General features: G+C 39.3%; 1 protein-coding gene across 4 annotated transcripts in view; it reads right to left on the reverse strand.

Annotated features, from left to right (window-relative positions):
• atrx (ATRX chromatin remodeler) overlaps positions 1-23260 on the reverse strand; it is a 238029-nt gene that overhangs the window by 129472 nt on the left and 85297 nt on the right. For all 4 annotated transcript variants that reach the window (XM_043704988.2, XM_043704986.2, XM_087991918.1 and 1 more), the window contains 4 exons: positions 20694-20803; positions 18198-18265; positions 10743-13414; positions 6424-6499 (listed from right to left, as the gene is read on the reverse strand). In XM_043704988.2, coding sequence (XP_043560923.2) covers positions 6424-6499; positions 10743-13414; positions 18198-18265; positions 20694-20803 — 2926 coding nt within the window. The remainder of the gene's footprint in view (positions 1-6423; positions 6500-10742; positions 13415-18197; positions 18266-20693; positions 20804-23260) is intronic.

Raw genomic sequence — 23260 nt, forward strand, 5'->3', positions numbered from 1 at the left:
GATTTGAGGTTATGGGTGGAGCAGGCACAATAGGCTGATCAGCCTATAGCTGGTCCTTTTCTTGGTATCTTGTTTAAATTATCCAGAGAAAGTGATAACATTCTTACAGATATTCATGATCTTGAAATCTGCAGAGTCTGTGACACAGTAAATTAAAGTGTACACAAGAGGAGAAGGAAATGACTCGTGCTTTATTTTCCAAATTCAACTTAGCAAGAAAGTGCTGCTACTGATCTATCAAGTCCACATAGAAACATTAATGAAAATTCGGTTGTGAATGCTCCGGAAGATTTTTAATTTATTACAAACACTGTTGAAGGTTCAAACAAAAGCTTGAATTTACATAAAATCACAGAGTCAAATTCAAATAACCCTAAATCCCAGTTGTGGCAAAGTTATTGCCATCCCTGCCAAAAGGAAACCCAATAAAAGAATACCCATAAAAAGTCAGTTCCAGAGCAGTAATTCCAGATTAGGTAAACTTCTGCACTGTTGTACAACTGCACCAGAGTGCAAATTTTGGGACAAGCCTGCAGTAATATCTGCAAATGCTTTTGTCCAAACCCTGAAAAGAAATGTACGAACCAAGACATCTTTAATGCAAATGAAACTAGACTGCTTTACCACTTTATCAAAGTGTTCGCTAATTTTAAAGGTGAAATGCATAATGGTTGAAAACAAAGATAAACACATGTCATTGCTAATATCTGTAATAACAAGGATGGTATCAAAAAGCTGCTATTTCTTGGGATTGAATAGTCCAAGTCATCACTTTGCTTTGGCAAATGTCAAAGCACTAACCACACAATGAGAAGAACAAAATAAACTGATGCCTGTCAATCTGAGGGGCACTGATCAGGAAAATGTACAGAATGATTCAATGGACAAGGAAAATTATCACCCTAATATCCCGAACAGACCAAAAACTAACTACACGCTCACTTGCCCATTTCCAAAACTTAAGTCACCAATGCCAGAGATGCTCTGGCTTTGTTTTGTAGCATGAGCACACAGTTGACTGCATGCATAATATGATGGGCTCATCTAAAAACAGCTTGTTAATCAGAAAAAGATTGAATCTTCCTAGTGCTAACCCTCAAAAAGTTTTCAATGGCTTTAACTACACATGGTCAGATCATTGTAAGGTGTGATTAAATTGAAAACTAAGGTATTTTTCACATTTTTACCACAGCACTTCTATTTGTTTTATTTTCAACACTGCATCTGTCAGGACTTGCTTAGCTATCTTAAACCTCCAATTGACAAATTTGTGGACAGGTGTCCTGTATTTGGCTTACTGCTATTTTACTGTACATAGTTATTGGTTCATGTTATGACAGGTGCAATTCAACTGAACACTGGAAAATCTCTAGGGTGATATTCTAAAATGTGGATTTGTTCAACCATGCATAGCAGGATTCATGATCCCATAGAGACACATTAAAGTTACTGCTTTCATGTACTCCCAGTTCCCTTCTAAACAAAAACTTCCAGCAGATTCACTGCACCCTGTATAACACAATGACAAAGCTTTAATACAATCTGCAATATCAAAAAAAAACTGCCATTTTTAAAAACCATAACCATCCCTTTTATCCCCCACAGCTGTCGTAAATTTTAAAAACTCCATGATACTAAAATTTTCTCAACAAAAAAATTAAAAATTTAATATCAACATTATGAACTCATGGAACATATGGTCTTACAATAGTGCTGTGTTAACATGCATTGGAAAAGTCCCAATTGCAAAACATTTAAATATTGATATGCTTGATATTCGAAAGTCACAAAAGATATTTTGTAAAGTTCAGCGATTAATTAGTTTAAGTTTTATTGAAGATTTGCTGTGCTTGACTCCATAAATTAGATAATTAATAACTGTTTATTGAATGTTATTCTTTATTAGAAATGCTAATCAGTCCATTTGGTCATAAAATTGTAGTTTACCTCTCAAATCTAAAAATATTTAAACTCTTTCTAGGTCCATCAAAATCTGGGTAAACCCATCCTTTTGCCATAACAGTTTAAATTTACATCCACAAAAAGAAAATTAGTTTTAAACAAATGGCCCATAGTTTTTTCTCATTACTGTGATTTCCAATAACAAAAATACAATATTTAATACTTAACCAAGGTGCTTAATACTTTAGCATACAAGGAAACAGATACTGGTTAAACTGGCGTATTCTTTCAAGATTTAAAACCAGTTAAAATTATGAAATGTTACACACCTCTGTTTCTGTGATAGACTTCAACAAACTATTTGAGATTATTCGAAAGCAAGTTGTTGTACACTTAGTAATCACGAGCTTCGCAATTTACATATGAGGCCTATCTTTCCAGATAGCAACATTCTACAGGTCTCTGGATAAACCAGCTCAAAATCACAGGATTCCATTTCTAATCATAGAATCCTACAATGTGGAAACGGGCCATTTGGCCCGACAAGTCCACACCGACCCATTCCCCTACTCTATTACTCTACAATTACCCTTAACCAACGTACCTAACCTACACATCCATGAACACTATGGGCAATTTAGCATGGCAAATTCACCCAACCTGCACATCTTTGGATTGTGGGAGGAAACTGGAGCACCTGCAGAAAACCCATGCAGATATGGGGAAAATGTCCAAACTCCACACAGACAATCACCCAAGGTTGGAGTCAAACCCAGATCCCTTGCACTGCAAGGCAGCTAACCACTGAGCCATTCTGCCACCCTAACGTAGCTTTTAACATTTTAAAAATAAATCAATCTGATTTTTAACTTTTCTTTTTGGCCTTACTGAATTTAGGTAACGATGTTTTAACCACAAGCATGCATTTAGAAGTATTCAATGTATTAATGGTGGGCATGAATGCAATCGATACAAGCAATTTTTCAGCAGAATTGTATAAAAACTGCAAAAGGTTTAAGAGAATTAATGTCAAAGAATACCTTAAACATCACCCACTATGATGTCATTGCATGGACTTGGAAAACAGCTTTGGACTATGAATTCCTTTGGAACAGTAATAGAAGTAAGATCCACCATCTGGGTCTGAGTCTTTCTCAGTCTCTATAACAATGGCTATCACATCAGTGTAATTTGTACTTAGTGGTGATCATACAATAAACTACATCTTGTTTCAGACAAGAGACCTTTCTCTTCAGATCGAATAGTCATCCTCTATCTCATTAACGAAGCAAAGCCTGTAGATGCCTACCAGGAAAATGATGGTGGCAGCTGTTCCATCAATGTCTCATAAAACATTGTGGGTAGTGGTGAGGATACATCCTGAATATATTCTAATCCTACTCATGAACAAAATTAGCAGATTTGTAAAAATTTAATTTCACAATCTGCCATGGTAGGATCTGATACCTCCAACTGGATAGTGCATCATAAATCACTAGGACAGAGTCACTTTGCGTCTGAAACAATGATGACAAAATTTCTGCCACGGTGTGCCAACACCAAATCCCTTAATGCTAACCATAGCTGTTACAATAAATTCCTGTCTGCACACTGTCCTACATCAGCCCCCCCCCAAAAAAGTGATAAATCATGAATATGATGGAAAGAGAGAATTTGTTGTCAAAGCGTTTTACCTTGAACTCAAGACAAACCTAAGAATGCCAAATTCACATTATCATAATTTTTACTACAGGCAAACACTACTAATTGGATAATAAGGTGACACGAACTGGCCATGTGTCATGGAGAAAGAAACAGGAATTGCTGGTTTATCAAGGTCTGAGCTAATTCAAGAAAGGCACAAGACTTGACTATTTTCTCTTTTTCTTTGCAAAGAACTGCCAATGAAATTATGTTGCTTTCTAGACAGTAATACATTCTTTTACTGACTGCTTGACTGATTATTTAAATTGGGTTTTAATGTAATTATCAGGAAACCAAGAGTTGATGAGCTTAAAGCTCCTGTTGCTTTCCCCATGAAATGCCTCAGTCAGAATCCAAATGCCAACCAATGCAGCACCCTTGTCATCGCCAGTATATGCTGTGATGGTTTGGCTTTTTGTCTGGAGGGATGAAATGCAAAAAGCTCCAGAAGTAGGTTTCTTTTTGATATTAAAGTCAAAGAACCTGCAGAGCCTAGGCATACTGATCAATATAAAAGACATGAAGTTGTAATATATGAACTTGGAATTTTGAACACCAAGAGTTTTTAACATCAGGGACCATGATTGCAGTAAAATGAGCTATAACACGATTTTAAAATAGCTCCAGAAGTCATGTGGTCTAGAAGAGATGCTAATTTTCAATAAAGCCTCCCAATTGGGTTATAATAAACATCTCTGGCTGGATTTCCTGCAGAATTTCACATTTGCTATTGTTTGAGCTATCTGGAAAATACCCATGAACAATACGCAACAGCCACCGTGTGTGTAGAAACTGCCAAATATGAAGGAAACTTAACAAAGCCCATAATGAAAAAGATGCTGAAAATTCCATTTAATTGAATGGGTTCTTAAAAGTTTTGACACGGAGATCAAAAGCCCTTCATTAACATGGATTTCTGCCAGTGTGCCAACTGTCAACTATAACACGACTGAAACTTAACCAAGTTTACAAATAAAAGTGCATTTTTTTGTCATCTTAAAAGATCTGTCACTCTTATTTCTTCATATAGTTTTACACATGGACAAATCAAGAGAAAACTGAGAAATGTCATGCTTTTAAAAATTCAAGATGTTCTAAGCAACTTCAGGAGTGAAAAAAAAGTGATTTATTTACCCGCCCAACTTGGTCAAAGCATATAGGTGGAAAAGCATATGAAAACAGACCCTCAGCTACCACTGAAGCAACACATACAAATGTCAATAAGCTAACCACACAAATTTACTGAGGTTTATGGGAACAGGATAAGAGGATAGGCAAAGGACACAGCAATGCATGATGGCATGCTGGCCATACATAAGAATTCTGATTTTCTGACTATCCCCTGTTCAGTAATTCTGTATAGCAACTTCAAAATCAATGACAAGACAAGCCTTAAAACTAAAGTGCTTTCTCCTCCTCTTCTGGCCAACGTACAAGACAGCACAACTGCAAAGTAATCACTTCCCACATCCCTTTAATAGACAAGTTCAATTCTACCCAAAAATCTGGATGAGATATCAGAATATACCAGAGGGTACGAACTAACTCAAAACCAATATCAAAATCAGAAAATACTACAGATTCAACCCCTTTTTTGAAATAATTTTAATAAGTTTCACAAGATACCCCCTACCATACATTTTTATTTGTGGGTTTCGTATTCCATAAACTTTTCTAAAATTATGGTCCTAGGACAATATATATTTCAGGTATTGGAAATGTAGTTTTAAAAAAATTACAATGAGATCCAGGCATTTCCCTAAAATGGGCTACCACATTACGACACGATTTTCCATCAAGGCAATTTCGGAATATAGGAACATAGGAGCAGAAACAATTCATTCAGCCCCAAGCCCAGCATACCATCCTAGGCCATGGATAACCATCTATTTCAGTGACATTTCCCTAGTTTCCCCAAATCTGTCAATGTCATTAGTACCTAGAAATCTAACATTTGTCTAGAAAATAATGACTGATCTTTCACAGCCCTCTAGCAGAGATTTCTAAAAACTTCCAACCCCGAGTGAAGACGTTCCTCATTTCAGTCTTAAGAGGCGTGCTCCTTATTCTGAGACTGAATCCATTGGTTTTACACATTTTCTGACTGAGGAAGCATAATTTCTGCACCCATTCTGTCTCACCCTTTTAAAAATGTTGTTAAGTTTCAATGAGAAGTTGCAATGATAATCCAACATTTTAAATATATATTCCAATGTTTAATTTTAAAATCAAGGTCACCTGACAAGATGTTAATGTTCAATTCTCTTTCATCCTCTACATTATTCCACACAGTTTCCCACAAGGGAAACTGATCAAGAATCTCTTTTCCAGTCGAAGGTGGACAATTCTACAAACAATTAGCTTCTGCACTGGAAGAGCTTCTAATCATAAGCCGAAAAACATCATGTACAAACTAAACGCAAAACTATCTTGTCGTCTGCTTACATATTGAATTAAGCACGTCCAGAGAACGCAATGACATTATGAATAAACATGAAATAACTAAAATTAGACATTTTTAATTTGGTAGATTCAAAATCCACATAACATTTTGAATCATTAATAGTTTCAAGAAAAAAAAATGCTGAGGACCGGGTAATTTCATAAAATCATATTTACTGCATAAATTGTAAACATGAAAATGTTTCAAATTGTTTAAAAATCTTTTACAAACAGAAAAAGACTCATCATATATTTTAATAAAGCAGCAAATGTTAGCACCAACAGGTTGAACTATTTAAAGAAATTTTTGTGACTACACAAAATGCTTTTCTGATAAATAAGTCTGTGTAAAGTCCGCACTGTGGAATTTATTACCTATTCTCAGGGTCATCGTCATAGTCATCACTGGTACATGGGGGAATATTTTTTGAATTTCCCTCCGCTTCATCACCTGTAATGATAAAGGCTACATTTTAGTTGAGAGTTCCCATATTTTCAGAATATTCATGAATTTAAAAACAGAGCGATCTCTATTACACGGCGACAATCTAGCAACGTTTTTGGAATTTTATTCTCTACCGTTCATAGATTTTTTGTCCCTTCCCTTCTCCTACCTCCAACTGCATTTTTTTTTTTAGGTACAACAGGCTTAAGTTTTATTCCAGTTACAGTACAAGAACTTTCAACTGAAATATTGCATTCTGCCCACCCCTCCACAATGATGTCTGCTAACTGATGAGTTAGGTTTCCAAGTTCAGATTCCAGCATCTGCAGAATTTTGTCTTCGTTGGCAAGTGAAGACAGGTTGAAAATTACGGTCCAATCTTAAAATTAACCTAAATGCCTCAACTTCTCATTTCTATTTCCTAATTTTCTTTTTCTAGCATTAGAATATCAGAACGGAGAATTTAATCACTAATCTAAGCTATTTTGTGGCCCTTCATCTTGTTGCGAAGTAACCCAGAATGTCAGGTGCGGCACAAGGCCTGTTCCACATATGAATTGGGCAACATAACTCAACAGCATTGTTGAGCAAGGAGTGGAGCCTGCGCTGGCTATGCAAATTCAAAACAAAACCTAGTTGGGTGCCCATAAAACCTTTCAATTCAAATTTGAATTGAAGTTCAGTTATTTCCAAGATTACATGGAAGAACCTGCAGTTTTCAGCATTTTGTCAAATGGCAACTTCCCTACCAAGATTCACTTGCCAGCCAATCTGCATCCTCTTCTCATTCAGTATACACTGCTGTTCCCTTTGAAACTTAGTCATGTTTTGCTTCAATGCATCAAGACAAAAAGTTTCAACAGTGCATTTCTTCCCTTCAGCAATAGGTAAATGAAATAAATTTTATTAATTAGTTAGCCACTGAAATTAGAGTTTAATGTAACTTCAACAGTAAAATCAAAAAACTTCTCCGAAGCTGTTAAAATTTTATGTAATATAAAAACATTACATTGAACAGAAAATTTACTTGTGTAATAACTCAGTGTTAATGTCTCATCAAGAGACTATATTGACATTGTGCTGGGCACAAACTATACTGAAAAAAATGACATTGGCACAACAGTTGGAGAAGTTCTAGACAAAGGGATTGCAACCCAAAAAGATGTTGAAACCAATAATTAATGGAACAGAGTTTAACAAGTTAGTTGGCTAATGCTACTAAGTGATGAATAAAAATTCAAGCTTTCTTTTAAAATACATACTGATAAAAGTTATACTTTACATAATCAATGATGTTTTGCAATGGGCACTACTTGCAAAAGTGTGGAATGAGGGAAGCCTTTTAAAAGGGTTTTGACAAGCTAATGTATGAAAGGCTTCTTTGTAAAATGGGAGTCAGTGATATTAGTGGCAATTATATTGAACTGAACTGAAAATTAGCCAGAAAGTACAAGGAAGCATTTGTTGCATGTATCTCTAGTAATGTTTGGAAACTAAACAGACAATCTTGAGACATCCATCAGGAATTCAGGTTGAGACCATTACTCTTCATTACTGTTGTTGTTAATAGTGATCTTGGAATCATTCCACAAGACTGTAGGAAACAGTAATAGGAGTAAGCTTTTCGGCTGCTTGAGCCTGTTCTGCCATTCAAATAGGATCATGACTGATCTGACATTCCTTACATCCACTTTCTGGCCCTTTCCATGTAACCCTTGATTCCCCAACTGATCCAAGAATCTACCTCAGCCTCAAAATATACTTAAGGACTCTCCCCTATCGCACTCTGTGGCAAGGAGTTCCAAAGAATCTAGATGATGCTTGCTAACTTCAAGTCGACTGTGATGTGCTGGGTGACTGCGCTTGACCAGCAAATTATGCTGAATATGTAGGAGGTACTACACCGTATGTGCGGACGGAATAAATGCTCTAAAGCAATAAAGCATAGGGCCACCTTGTGGAGCAGTGGTGGTGTCCCTGACCCTGGACCAGGGAGGCCTGGGTTAAAGTTCTAGGTGCTTCACAGGTGTGTAATAACATCTCTCAATAGGTCGATTAGAAAAACAGGTTAAATGATAAAAAGCAAAAATGGTTTAAGAAAGTGGGAGAGACTTGGTCATTCTAGTGTTACTTCTCTCAAGGTTTACAAGCCCGCCTGTGGAGTAATGGCTAAAGCAACAAGATTGATAAGTCAATTGACTAAAAGGCAAAGCATGCTAATCTACCCTCTTACAATACCTTGCTCGGACCTCAGTTAGTGTGGAGCATCCAATTTTGGTCCCCATTTTAGAAATGTGACATAATTTAATATATATTTACCAACCTGTGGCAACCATTAGGATAGGCTAATTCTGTTTTCTGCAAATTGCTAATTTAAAAAAAATGAACCGGTAAAATCATTAATCCAAGGTCACGATACTTGTTGGCATATTACAAAGCCAGAATAAAAGCAAAATATTGAGTATGCTGGAAATCTGAAACAAACACAGAAAATGCTACAGTATCTCAGCATATATGATATATATATATATATATGGAGGTGCTAATGTTAGACTGGGATGGACAAAGTTAAATATCTCACAATACCATGTTATTTTAAGAACAAAGAACAATACAGCACAGAACAGGCCCTTCGGCCCTCGATGTTGCGCCAACCTGTGAACTACTCTCAGCTCGTCCCCTTACACTATCCCAAAATTATCCATGTGCTTCTCTAAGGATTGTTTAAATCTCTCTAATGCGGCTGAGTTGACTACCTTAGCAGGTAGGGCATTCCACGCCCTTACCACACTCAGCATAAAGTACTTGCCTCTGGCATCTGTCTTAAATCTATCACCCCTCAATTTGTAGTTATACTCTCTCGTACAAGATGATGTCATCATCATAGGAAAAAGTCATTCTCTGTCTACCCTATCTAATCCTCTGATCATCTTTTACAGGTTGATCATCCAACAGGTTTTTGTGAACGTACTAGCTATTGGACAGCTGCCTGATGAAGGAGCAGCGCTCTGAAAGCTAGTACTTCCAAAATAACCTGATACTTTACATATATTATACGTACTCCTCACCCACGCTCCCCCACCCTCCCTAACCCATCCCCACAGGTGCAGCAGAACAATTCAGTCTCCACCATACATGGTTTTAAAATTAGAGCTACTGTCAAGTCAGTACAATGATACTCCATGCAATGAAGTGAGATGATACCGTCACAAATGAAGCCAATTAAAACTTCTACTTGCGAAAACATTTAGAACAAGTGCACACAAAGTTAAAAGTAACATGCAAACAAAGGAAGTTTTTCTTCATGTTGCACAGCAGCTGGTTAAGGTCTGGAATGCATTGCCTAAGAGGGTGGTGAAGGCAGATACAATCAAAGCATTCAAAAAGGAATCAGTTCTCAGAAGAACGTTTAAAGTTACATGCAGAAGCCAGGGAATAGAATTCTGAACTATTCATCCGGAGAGCTGTTGCAAACAAGGGTGAATGGCCTCCTGCACCCTAATAATTCTGAGATTCTGTGACAAATCTTAATTCTAGAATATGCCAAAGTTCAGCAGTCTTGTTAATCCACAATGACAACACTGGTTTCATGTGACAGTAGTCCATAACCAGGGATTAAATATTTCCAAAGACAAGTTGGCCAAGAGGACGTTCAAAGGGAATTATTTTCATTTATATGTGCAATAAATCATCAAATGTTTCAGCTAATGTGAACAAATACATGCATTAATAAATGCCTGGTGTAGCATATTTCCATCTTCAGCAGACAGCAACTGCAATAGCATCAAAAACATTAGGTCAATACTATAATGCAATTGAGGTTAACTGTTTTGATTGTTGCCTTGCTAGGATAACCCAATCAATAAGAGCTCAGAAAAGACATGATTTGTTTGATAAGGTTATTTGAAAAAGTCCACAAAGTAGACAACAGAGTCATTTTGTAGTTAGCATTGCCATCTCAAGCATCAGGGATCACCCTTGGGCGACTGTGTGCAGTTTGCACATTCTCCATATGTTTGCTCTGGTTTCCTTCCACAATTCAATGTTGTTCAGATTAAGTGGATTAGCCATAGGAAATGCAGGGTTACTGGGATAGGGTAGAGGGGTGGGTCTGGGTGGGACGCTCTTTGGAGGGTCAATGGGTTGAACAGTCTGCTTCCACACTAGGAATTTACAAATCTTTGAAAATATGTGATGCGTTGAAAAATGACTAATGAAAAGAAAATCACATTAATAGAAGCACACCTACCTGATGACTGGCAAAAACCTGATCCTGTAGTGAGAACAATGTTTTCCATGATAGGCTGTATCTTTTGTTCATCACTGCTACGTTCTCCAGGCATGTCCTGCTTGTCCTCTTGTTCAGTTCCTTCATCGTCATCTGACGATGAAGAAGAGCTTTGCTTTTTCTCCACACCTCGTTTCTTTCGTTTCAATTTTGCTTTTTCTGGAGCAGAATTTGTGGGAACTTTCTCATCTTTTGATGAATCATCCCTATCATCCTTGGTTATCTGTCTTTTTGTTTTCTTTGAAGCTGATTTTTTAGCAGCACCAATTTTACTCAAGTTCTTTATTTCTTTTTCTAGGTCAGAATCATAGTTCGAAGAGTCTGAACGATGCTGTCTTTTTTTGTTAGCAACACTTATCCTTTTACTGGATCTTTTTCTCTCTTTTCCACCAAAATCTGAGCTTGAGGATGAGCACTTCCTTTTCCGTTTAAGACTACTAGACTGTGGCATTCGTTTTCTTAAGCCAAACAAACTAGTCCTTTTAATAATTTTTTGGGATGAATCACTATCTTTGTTATCCACCTCTGAGGAACTCCCACACTTCACTGCAGCCTTTTTCAATACCTCAGGGATTTCATCTGAGTCAGAGGTAGTTTGCACACTAGCTTGATGTGGTGTATCTGACTTATTAGGATCAGATTCTTGCATCTCGCACTTGAGACTTTTGCTGACCGTTTTTGATTGGCCAGATTTTACTTTCCCTGAAGAGTCAACTTTGTCTTTACCTTTAGCTTCCCTTTTTAATCTTCTACGCTTTTTATCACCACCAGTACTATCAGTGTCTTCTTCAGATCTGGAGTTCACAATTCCTGTTCCACCAGGACGCCTCAGGGGTGTAGTTTTTATGCGAGGTGATCGCCTGGTATCAGCATCTTCTGATAGAACTGAAGTATCATTTACAGGATCATTTTCAAGATCATCTTCAATTACTTCATCTGATTTTTTCTTCTTTTTTGAAATTTTTAAATTTCCGCTTTGAATTTTTTTCCTGACTTTTTTGTCTTTAATGGAATCTTCTGCAGCACTGATTCTTTCTCCACCTTCGACGTCGTCATGACTATCCACTCCATATCCAGTGTCATCGCCATCAGCTTCATTTCCATCGTTGTCGCCATCACTGCCTGCATCACTCTCTACCACATGCCCTTTGTTTCCATCGTTATTATCCACTACCTCAGCAGCATCACTCCCATTAGCCACTGCCTCAGCAACTTCATTATCCTCTGCCTCAGTAGTGTCCCTCCCATTATCCTCCATCTCAGCAACACCTTCAGCATCATCTATTGTTGCAGCACCTTGTCTATCCTTAAACATTTTTTTCTTGCCTGCATCTTTTGCACTTTTTTTAGCTCCCTTAAGTGAAGCTGGGGTCAACTTACTTAAAGATTCACACTTAGCTGAAGATTTAGCACTGGAATCAGAGTCAAACTCTGAGGATTTTTCAGAATTCTGATTTTCAGCAGGTGCTTTAGCTGATGTAGTATCTAACAGTGTGCTATTACTAGCAGAATTATCCATTGCATCCAGATCTGGTAGCAACGAGTCAGTTGCCCCAAACAAACCTTCAGTTAATGAAGCAACAGAACCCATATCTAAAGCTTCATCTAAACTGTTAAGCAATGTTGCTTCACCCATCTCGGACTCTAATACAAGACCTGTATTTTCAGTATTAGCAACAACTTCGTTTTTGACCAACAGATCTTCATTTGATATACAATCAGTTTCAATTCTAGGCATTCTTGAATCCAGTACTAGTGGACTGATTTGTTCGACTGACATTTGTTGTTCTTCAGTAATCTTGTCTGGTTCACTTGGCACTAAGGATACTTCCATCTGATCAGATTCATCTTCAGCTGAAACAGAGTTTTCTGCAATTGTCCGATCAGGTAATAAATCGTTCTCCTTGTTAGTGGAATCCAATACCTCAAATTTCTTAACACAATCTTGCAATGATCCAGCATGTTTCTTACTCTTTTCCTTTTCCAAGTCCTGAATCTCTTTATCTACAACTTCTTCCAATGCAAGATGAACTTTCTTTAGATCTCCAAGCACAGACTTAAAAGCTTTCAATTGTCTCATGCTTACATTAGGCTCAGATTCATTCAAATCTTTCTGTTTTAAGAAATTAACAAAACTCATATTCAAGTTAGCTGTTGTATCTATTAACTTGCGAGCCTTCTTCAGAATTTCTTTTGGCACTTTCAGTGCCTTATAAGAATATAAAATGCTTCCAGAACCTGGAGGAAGGGTTGTTAACGTGTCTTCATCCTTTTCTTGACCGTTACAACCTTTACTGGAAATTCTCTGAGTATTTTTATACTCATGATCCATAGACTTGTCACTGTCATGAGGACCTGGAGATTTGCATTTATCACTGTCCAATTTAAATTTATCAAAGTCTCTCCTTTTTCTGTTTTGTTGCCACAGCTGATCAAGACACTCAAATACACTGTCACATGCAGTCACCAAATCCAATAAAGGCTCTGGGTTACATACATAGCAGTACCACTTTTTGTTTTCATCCATAATATTGGATAGTTCCTTCCTGCCCAAGTTTCGCAAGATGCAGCTTTTGCAAAATGCATTGTGACAAAAATCACAACAAATCAGATTTCCACCTTCAGCACACCATCTGCAATACAGAAGGAAATGAAGAATAAAAACAAAGCATATACATCAAGAAAGAACCAGAGTTTTGGATCTTCTCAGCTATCAATTGCAACAGGTAGAACAATGCAGAAAGATCTATCCACATCATCTACACAGCACTTTAGTGAATAGCACCTAATTATTTTTTTCTTTTTGAACTCATTTAGATGTTGGAAATGAATTCTCATTAAAAACATCTTTATCTGTCTCCTGACTGAAGCTGCTGGCTCGAAAGGGCAGGGTATCAGGATACTTTTGCCTCAAACTCAGCTCCCTGTTGGCCAACATTGCTATACTTTGGACCAAAGGGTCTGTTTCTGTGCTGTATATCTATACACCTTTTGGAGATTACAGCCACTCAGATGGTTGTTATGGACCAGGAGAAAGTGAGGACGGCAGATGCTCGAGATCAGAATCAAGAGATTGGTGCTGGAATTTCTGGGACACCCGCACCCACCAACGCCACCACCTCGTGGCTGAACACTTCAACTCCCCCTCCCACTCAGTCAAGGACATGCAGGTTCCTGGGCCGCCTCCACCTCCAAACTATTACCACCACACGCCTGGAGGAGAAACGCTTCATATTCCTCCTTGGAACCCTGCAACCACACGGGATAAATGTGGATTTCAACAGCTTCCTCATTTCTCTTCCCACCCCCCATTACTATCTTTCAATCTCACAAATGACTACTCGTTCTGGATTTAAGTTTGCCCACTCAGCTGGAACGTTCATTTTCAGACGCTTCAACACCATACTAAGTATCATCACCAGTGAGCCTCCCGTGAAGCACTGGTGCTATGGCCCACTTTTTTATTTGTTTTTAGGTTTCCTTGAGTCAGTGATGTCATTTCCTGTCCGTTTTCTCTGGAGTGATAAATGGAATCCAAGTCAATGTGTTGACATCGCCACAGGAAATGACATCAAAGGAAACCAAAAGGCAAATAAAAAGCAGGCCATACCACCAGTGCTTCACCAGAGACTCACTAATGATGGTACCTAGCATGGTGATGAAACGTCTGAAAACAAACCTTCCAGCTCACTGAGCAAACCTACACCCAGAACCTCAACCTGAGCTATAAATCTACTCAAAACTCTGACTATTCTTTGCTGTACAGAGGTCAGGACCAGATTTGAGTTGGAGGACAACAGAGCCATAACTGTTTCCAGTAGGGAAAACAAATTACAATTAAACAGAAAACAAAGATTAATTTTCCATCGTTTACACAACCAGCCAGAAAACTCTACCAAGATACAGAGAAAGAAAACTGAAGTCTGTGCTGCTATCTCAGAAGATAACAATGAAAACTACTTTGAAATAGAGTCTAGAGATGTACAGCATGGAAACACACCCTTCAGTCCAACTTGTCCATGCCAACCAGATATCCCAACCCAATCTAGTCCCACCTGCCAGCACCCAGCCCATATCCCTCCAAACCCTTCCTATTCATATACCCATCCAGATGCCTTTTCAATTCTGCAATTGTACTTGCCTCCACCACTACTTCTGGCAGCTCATTCAATACATGCACCTCCCTTTGCGTGAAAACGTTGCCTCTTGGGTCTCATTTATATCTTTCCCCTCTCACCCTAAACCTATGCCCTCTAGTTCTGGACTCCCCCATCCCAGGGAACAGACATTATCTATTTATCCTATTCGTGCCCCTCATGATTTTATAAACCTCTACAAAGTCACCCCTCAGCCTCCAACGCTCCAGGGAAAACAGCCCCAGCCTATTCAGCCACTCCTGATAGTTCAAATCCTCCAATCCTGGCAACATCCTTGTAAATCTTTTCTGAACCCTCTCAAGTTTCACATCTTTCCAACACGAAGGAGACCAGAATTGCACGCAATATTCCAACAGTGGCCTAACCAATGTCCTGTACAGCCGCAACATGACCTCCCAACTCCTGCACTCAATACTCTGACCAACGAAGGAAAGCATTCCAAATGCCTTCTTCACTATCCTATCTAACTGCGACTCCACTTTCAAGGAGCTGTGAACCTGCACTCCAAGGTCTCTTTGTTTAGCAACAGTCTATAGGATCTTACCATTAAGTGTATAAGCCTTGCTAAAGTGTGCATTCCCAAAATGCAGCACCTCGCATTTATCTAAATTAAACTCCATCTGCCTCTTCTCAGCCCATTGGCTCATCTGATCAAGATCCCGTTGTAATCTGAGGTAACCTTCTTCGTTGTCCACTACACCTCCAATTTTGGTGTCACCTGAAAACTTACTAACTATACCTCTTATGCTCACAGCCAAATCATTTATATAGATGATGAAAAGTAGTGGACGCAGCACCGACCCTTGTGGCACTCCACTGGTCACAGGCCTCCAGTCTGAAAAACAACCCTCCACCACCATCCTCTGTCTTCTCCCTTTGAGCCAGTTCTGTATCCAAATTGATCATCCTCCCTGTAATCCATGAGATCTAACCTTGCTAACCAGTGTCCCATGGGGAACCTTGTCGAACACCTTACTGAAGACCATATATATCACGTCCACCGCTCTGCCCTCATCAATCTGCTTTGTTACTTCTTCAAAAACTCAAATCAAGTTTGTGAGACATGATTTCCCATGCACAAAGCCATGTTGATTATCCCTAATCAGTCCTTATCTTTATAAATACACGTAGATCCTGTCCCTCAGGATTTCCTCCAACAACTTGCCCACCACTGACGCCAGGCTCACTGGTCTACAGTTCCCTGGCTTGTCCTTAACACCTTTCTTGAACAGTGGCACCAAGTTAGATAACCTCCCCTCTTCCAATACCTCACCTGTGACTATCGATGATACAAATATCTCAGCAAGGGGCCCATCAATACTTTCCCTAGCTTCGCACAGAGTTCTAGGGTACACCTGACCAGGTCCTGGGGATTTATCCACTTTTATGCGTTTCAAGACATCTAGCACCACGTCCTCTATAATATCGACATTTTTCAAGATGTCACCACCTATTTCCCCACATTCTACATTTTCCATGTTCTTTTCCACAGTAAATACTGATGCAAAATACACATCTCCTGTGGCTTCACACAAAAGCTGTCTTGCTTGTCTTTGAGGGGTCCTATTCTCTCCCGAGTTACTCTTTTGTCCTTAATGTTTTTTTTAAAAACCCTTTGGATTCTCCTTAATTATTTGCCAAAGCTATCTCATGTCCCTTTTTTGCTCTCTTGATTTCCCTAAGTATACCTACTGCCTTTATACTTAAGGATTCACTCAATCTATCTTGTTCATACCCGACATATGCTTTTTTTCTCAACCAAACCCTCAATTTCTTTAGTCATCCAGCACTCTCTACACCTACCAGCCTTTCCTTTCACCCTGAGAATATACTGCCTATGGACTCTCGTTATCTCATTTCTGAAGGCTTCCCATTTTCCTTTACCTGCAAACATCTGCCGCCAATCAGTTTTTTCAAGTTTTTGCCGTCAAAATTAGCCTTCCTCCAATTTAGAATTTCAACTTTTAGATCTGGTCTATCCTTTTTCATCAGTACTTTAAAACTAATAGAATTATGGTCGTTGGACTCAAAGTGCTCCCCCACTGACACCTCAGTCACCTGCCCTGTCTTATTTCCAAAGAGAACGTCAAGTTTTGCACCTTCTCTAGTAGATACATCCACATACTGAATCAGAAAACTTTCTTGTACACACACAAACTCTTCTCCATCTAAACCCTTAACACTATGGCAGTCCCAGTCAGTTTGTAAAGTTAAAATCCCTTACGATAACCACCCTTTTATTCTAAATGAAAGGATATTATTCCGCAAGGCATTGGAAATCCTTGCATTCAAATGGAAATCCCAGCATTAAAGGTCATGTCGAGATGACCAAGCCACTAACTGATCTATACATCCAATAAACTGGCAGCAACATTCTCTCTGACGCATCTGACAAATCAATAGATCTCACAGACATCCAAGAATAGGTAAACTGCATAGACATCCATCTCATCCAGAATCAAAAACAAGTCTGCTCTTTCTGTTGATGCTTTCAGAAAATGAGTCACATTGAGTTAATTAAAAATAGTTAAACTATGATATATATTTGAAATCCAGTGCTGACGGAAGAGGTTGGGAAGACATTTGAAAAGTTGAAATTCCAGAATCAAAAAGCCAGAATTGCATCAAGAGATGGAAATTTTACATTCCCAATAGCAGAGAGGCATGGACAAACTACTTGCATCACAAAAACAAATTTCACCTTTGCTGCTTAAAATCTGCAACATCAAGCTTCAGGATAAAATTCCAAACACCCAAGTTCTTTCAAGGTGCTGCATATTAAAAAATTCTCCTCAGAGCTCAGTTTCACCAAATGTACCCTGTGATTCACAGAGGATTTCTGCACACCAATGGCAACTTTCTACCATCAATTAAACAAGGAAACCATTCCGCACAGAATGCTGCAAACTTAGAAACAATGATGCTGCGAAATCCAGCCACAGAAGAAAATCTCTGGACAGATCCAAATAAATACTGAGTAATGGTACCAACTGAGGAGAGATCAAGTCCCTACAGGACAAGCATTTCAAGCATTAACCCTGGGCATAGTTTTGGGCAGTTGGTAAGTAATTTTTTTTTCTTTAACAATACTTAACTGATGTCAGTTTTATTTTCACCTTTTTATAAAAGACTGAATTGGCATGATACTGACCAGAAAGCTATTTAAATGAATCCTACCCTTTCAAGTGAAGTGTAAACGAATGTTAGTGAAATGATAGTATGAGAAACAAAGGATTAGAAAATAAAATACACTACCCACCTGCATTGTTCATCCATACCATCTGCATCTCGGCTAATATCGTCACTCATATAGTATTTATGGCAACTCTAAAAAAGGAGAAATACATTAAAAATCTTAGAAACCAGTTTAGATCATTGTTGGTAATAGACACAAAAATGACCATGGATAAAACATAGTAAAAATTTTGATTTTAGTATGTTGACCATCCTCAATTGTATTAGATTACCATGGTGCCACATTAAACAGAGGATTTTTTTTTTTTAAAGAGGGATATGCCAACAAGCACCTTCAAATACTTAACAGGGTAGGAGCAATGCATTAAAATATGTATATATCCAAGAATACAATGCATGCTGAAGACAGGTAACTATCACCTCTCTCAAGTACTGCTTTTTAAGGTTACAGCATTTCCCATCATCTTTCCTGGAGTCCCAAAGTAGCAATGCCCATTGTTAAATATGCAACCATTAGCAACCACATTCCAGGTCAGACAGCAAGTCTACTGTACACCCTACAGAAAGAGTTTTAGAAGCTCTAAACACCAACAGGATAACAAGGGCGGAGTATCAAAGGTCCCTTAGCCCAAGGATTCAATGAACACTACAACTCCCTCCTGGGTACAGGAAGCTCTTTTCACTAAACTGTTCTTAAGAGTTAGACATGACCTGCAAATACAGGTTTTTAAGTCACATTTTAAATAATTATTGGCAACTACTCAGTTTGCACACTTCATGATTTCTTTTTGCATTCACCTTTTAATTAAATTTGCTTTTCCTTCTTTCTAAACAAAAACATTGCCACCCCTGCAATTACCCTTCTGTCTCATCGTCATTAACGTTATATGCAGCATAATGGTATCACAGTTTAAAGAATAACAACTTTGTTTACATTTGTTGATGGGAAATGGTTATCATTGGTTTGGTCAGCAAGTATTGCTCATCTCAAACTGTCCTCAAGCTGATGACAATCAGCCCTCTTAAATGCTGCAGGTGCATACCATATCAGTAGACTCACTGGTGTAAATGAGTTCCAGGATTTTGACCAGCAATAGTGAAAGAAAGGTAAGATAACCCCAAGTCAGGATGGTGTGTGGTATGTCGTGAAACTGGCCAAGTGGCAGCATACCCATGCATATGTTTTCGCTGACCTCCTAGATGTGTGCTTTGAAGGTACTGTTAAAATAGCCCTGGAGGGGTGCACAGTGCATCTTGTAAATTGCATACAATGTTACCATTGTGTATTGGTGGTGGAGGGAGTGAATGTTAAAGATGCCAGTGGGCTTTGTGGTGCTAATACTATACCAATAAAGAAGGCAGCTTTGTCCTGGATGGTGTTAAGCTTCCAGAATTTTACTGAAGTTGCAATCATCCTGTCAAATGGTCTGTGCTTCATTTCGAACCTTGCAGCTGGTAGATAGGATTTGAAGCAGGTTACTCACCATAGAATTCCCAGCTTCTGACTTACACTTGTAGCCACACTACTTACTTGACTGGTCCCATTCAGTTTCTGGTCAGAATGCTGATATTGATGGGCAAGGCCATTGTAAGGCCATTGAACATCAGGATTATTGGATTCTCTCTCACTGGAGATGGTCACTGTTGACAACCATGTAGGATGAGTGTTACTTGCCATTTACCAATCCAAGCCTGAATGTTGGCTAAGGCTTGCTCCACTTGAACAGGCTGCTTCAATATCAGAATTATCACGAATGGTGGTGAACACAGATGATTGCACATCCCAACTTATTGACCTAATATTGGAGGTTAGGTCATTGAAACAGCAGCTGACGGCAGTTAGACCAAGTCACCCCAAGAACTGCAGAGATGTTCCATGGTTGATATGATTGATCACCAATCACCACCACTTTCTTTTATGCTACTTGATTTTAATCAGGGTGAAAAGATTTTCCTCGGATTCCATTAATTCTGCTTTTGCTCAGGCTCCCTGATGTCACACTGTCCAATGCAGCTCCGATGTCAAGGGTATCTTAACTCCAGCCTTGTAATGTACATTGGGAAACTTTCAAAGTATCGGCATCGTCTTTCCACCATTTTTGGCAGCTGCATTTATGCCTCAATTTTAAAACTCTAATGCCCGTTTTTGTGTACCTATTGGCCTTGCACCTACCTCACCAAGAACTGCTCCAGCTTAATACTCATCCAACATTGCACTCTGAAGCTTCAATACTTGTCACTATGCCTTCAGATGACTGGAGCTGAAAATGTGTTGCTGGAAAAGCGCAGCAGGTCAAGATCAAGTTCTGGAATTCAAACTATAACACTATCTTTTCCCATCTTTCTTCCAAAAATAAGATGGTTAAAACTTGTCCAATCTATCTTAATATTGCCTTATGGGGTTCAATTTCAAATTTGCTCAAAGAACCTGTGAAACACCACTGATCCTTTCAGTACAATAAACTTGCTATGTAAGGAATATGTTGCTGTTAATGTTCAATAATACTGCTACAAATGGCAACATGCGCAACTTTTAATGGAAAATATAAACAACTCATACCCTACAAATGAGAACTTTCAATGCCGGATGCCGCTGGACTGAATCCTTGTGAAAATGGTTCACTTGCTGTCCACAAGCAGTACAGCTGACAATTCCATGCAAATTCTCATCTAACGAAACAAAAAAAAATTTTATTTTTATGTTGGTTCAATGTTTCACACAGTTAACAAAATTAGATTTCAAGTACACTATTAAAATTTCAATGCAATCTAAATGGACACAATGCACTCTCGATAAGGCAATTCATTCCCTGTCCCAATTAGAATTGGCATTTTACACCTTTGGAACAATCTCTAATCAAAACATAAAAATAAATATAAGCTCCTTCGGATTCACACAAATTATGCTGTTTATAATCATAATGCTGTTTTAATTGAAGGGCGTAAATTAGTAAGTCATTTTTCTCCTGAGATATTCTAGATTGCTTCCAAGGTGTGCAAATACCTGTGTTGGACTGGGGTGAACAAAGTCAGAAGTCACATGACACCAGGTTATAGTCCAAAAGGTTTATGAAATCCCAAACTTTCAGAGCACAGGTTCTTTATTAGGTGAAGGTTGTAAGATGGAGATAGCCATGCATCACAATTACTGCTGTTACTTTATTTTGAATGCAGAGTTTATGCAGGAGATTCGACATTTCAAGCATAAGCTCTTCATCAAGAATGAGGGGGTAGCCCAAAGGGGCTGAGAGATAAATGGGAGATGAGTCAGGCGGGGGACAAGATAGTTGGGAAGCCAATAGGTACATGAAGGTAGGGGTGAAGGTGAAAGGTCAGAGAGAAGGGTGGAGCATACAGGTGGGAAGGAAGATCGATATGTAGGACGGAGGTGCGCGAAGTCGATGAGATGCGCTGGAGGGCATCGACAACCGTGTGGGAGGGAAATTGTGGTCTTTAAAGGAGGCCATCTGCGATGTTCTATGGTGAAATTGGTCCTCCTGGGAGCAGACGCGACGGAGGCGGAGGAATTGGGAATAAGGGATAGCATTTTTACAGGGGTTTTGTCTCCCTAACCCCTCATCTTCATCATGGATATCCAGTCCCTGTACACATCCATCTGCCATAATGAAGGCCTCCAAACCCTACATTCCTTCCTCTTCTGCCGACCCAACTAATACCCTTCTATTGACACACTCATGTAATTGGTTTAACTGGTCCTCACGCTCAACAATTTTTCGTTCGAATCCTCCCACTTCCCCCAGACCAAAGGGATAGCCATAGGCACCCGCATGGGCCCCAGATGTGTCTGCCTCTTCATCGGGAACGTGGAACAGTCCATCTTCCGCAGTTACACCGGCACCATTTCCCACCTTTTCCTCTGCTACTTCGATTACTGTATCGCCACAAGGAGTTGAACAGTTCATCAACTTCTTGAACACCTTCCACCCCGACCTCAAGTTCACCTCGGACATCTCCCTTCCTGGACCTCTCCATCTCCATTTCCGAAGACTGACTCAACATCGACATCTACTACCAACCCACAAACTTCCACAGCAACCTGGACTACACTTCCTCCCTGTAAAAAACACTATCCTTTACTCCCATTTACTCCCAATTCCTCCAACTCCCCCACAACTGCTCCCAGGACCATTAATTCTACCACAGAATACCCCACATAGCCTCTTTCTTCAAAGACCGCAATTTAAGACCATAAGACATAGGAGTGGAAGTAAGGCCATTCGGCCCATTGAGTCCACTCCGCCATTTAATCATGGCTGATGGACATTTCAACTCCACTTACCCGCATTCTCCCCGTAGCCCTTAATTCCTTGTGACATCAAGAATTTATCAATCTCTGCCTTGAAGACATTTAGCGTCCCGGCCTCCACTGCAATCCGCGGCAATAAATTCCACAGGCCCATCACTCTCTGGCTGAAGAAATGTCTCCACATTTCTGTTCTGAATTGACCCCCTCTAATTTTAAGGCTGTGCCCACGGGTCCTAGTCTCCTCACTTAACGGAAACAATTTCTTAGCGTCCACCCTTTCCAAGCCATGCATTATCTTGTAAGTTTCTATTCGATCTCCCCTTAATCTTCTAAAGTCCAATGAATACAATCCCAGGATCCTCAGCCGTTCCTCGTATGTTAGACCTACCAGTCCAGGGATCATCCGTGTGAATCTCCGCTGGACACACTCCAGTGCCAGTATGTCCTTCCTGAGGTGTGGGGCCCGAAACTGGACACAGTACTCCAAATGGGGCCTAACCAGAGCTTTATAAAGTCTCAGTAGTACATCGCTGCTTTTATATCCCAACCCTCTTGAGATAAATAACAACATTGCATTCGCTTTCTTAATCACGGATTCAACCTGCATGTTTATCTTTAGAGAATCCTCGACTAGCACTCCCAGATCCCTTTGTACTTTGGCTTTATGAATTTTCTCTATGCTTGTATTCTTTTTTTTCCCCTCCCGTGTGGTTGATGATGCTCTCAAGCCCATTTCATCGACTTCGCACATCTGTCCTTGAAAGCCACCCCTCCAATCACAGCAAGGACAGAACGCTCCTGGTCCTCACCTTTCACTCCACCAACCACTACATTCATTGCATCATCCTCTGCCATTTCTG

Source organism: Chiloscyllium plagiosum, unplaced genomic scaffold, assembly GCF_037043375.1.
Source record: "Chiloscyllium plagiosum isolate Xiang-an unplaced genomic scaffold, Cpla_swu_hap1 HiC_scaffold_11, whole genome shotgun sequence".
Taxonomy (NCBI): Eukaryota; Metazoa; Chordata; class Chondrichthyes; order Orectolobiformes; family Hemiscylliidae; genus Chiloscyllium; species Chiloscyllium plagiosum.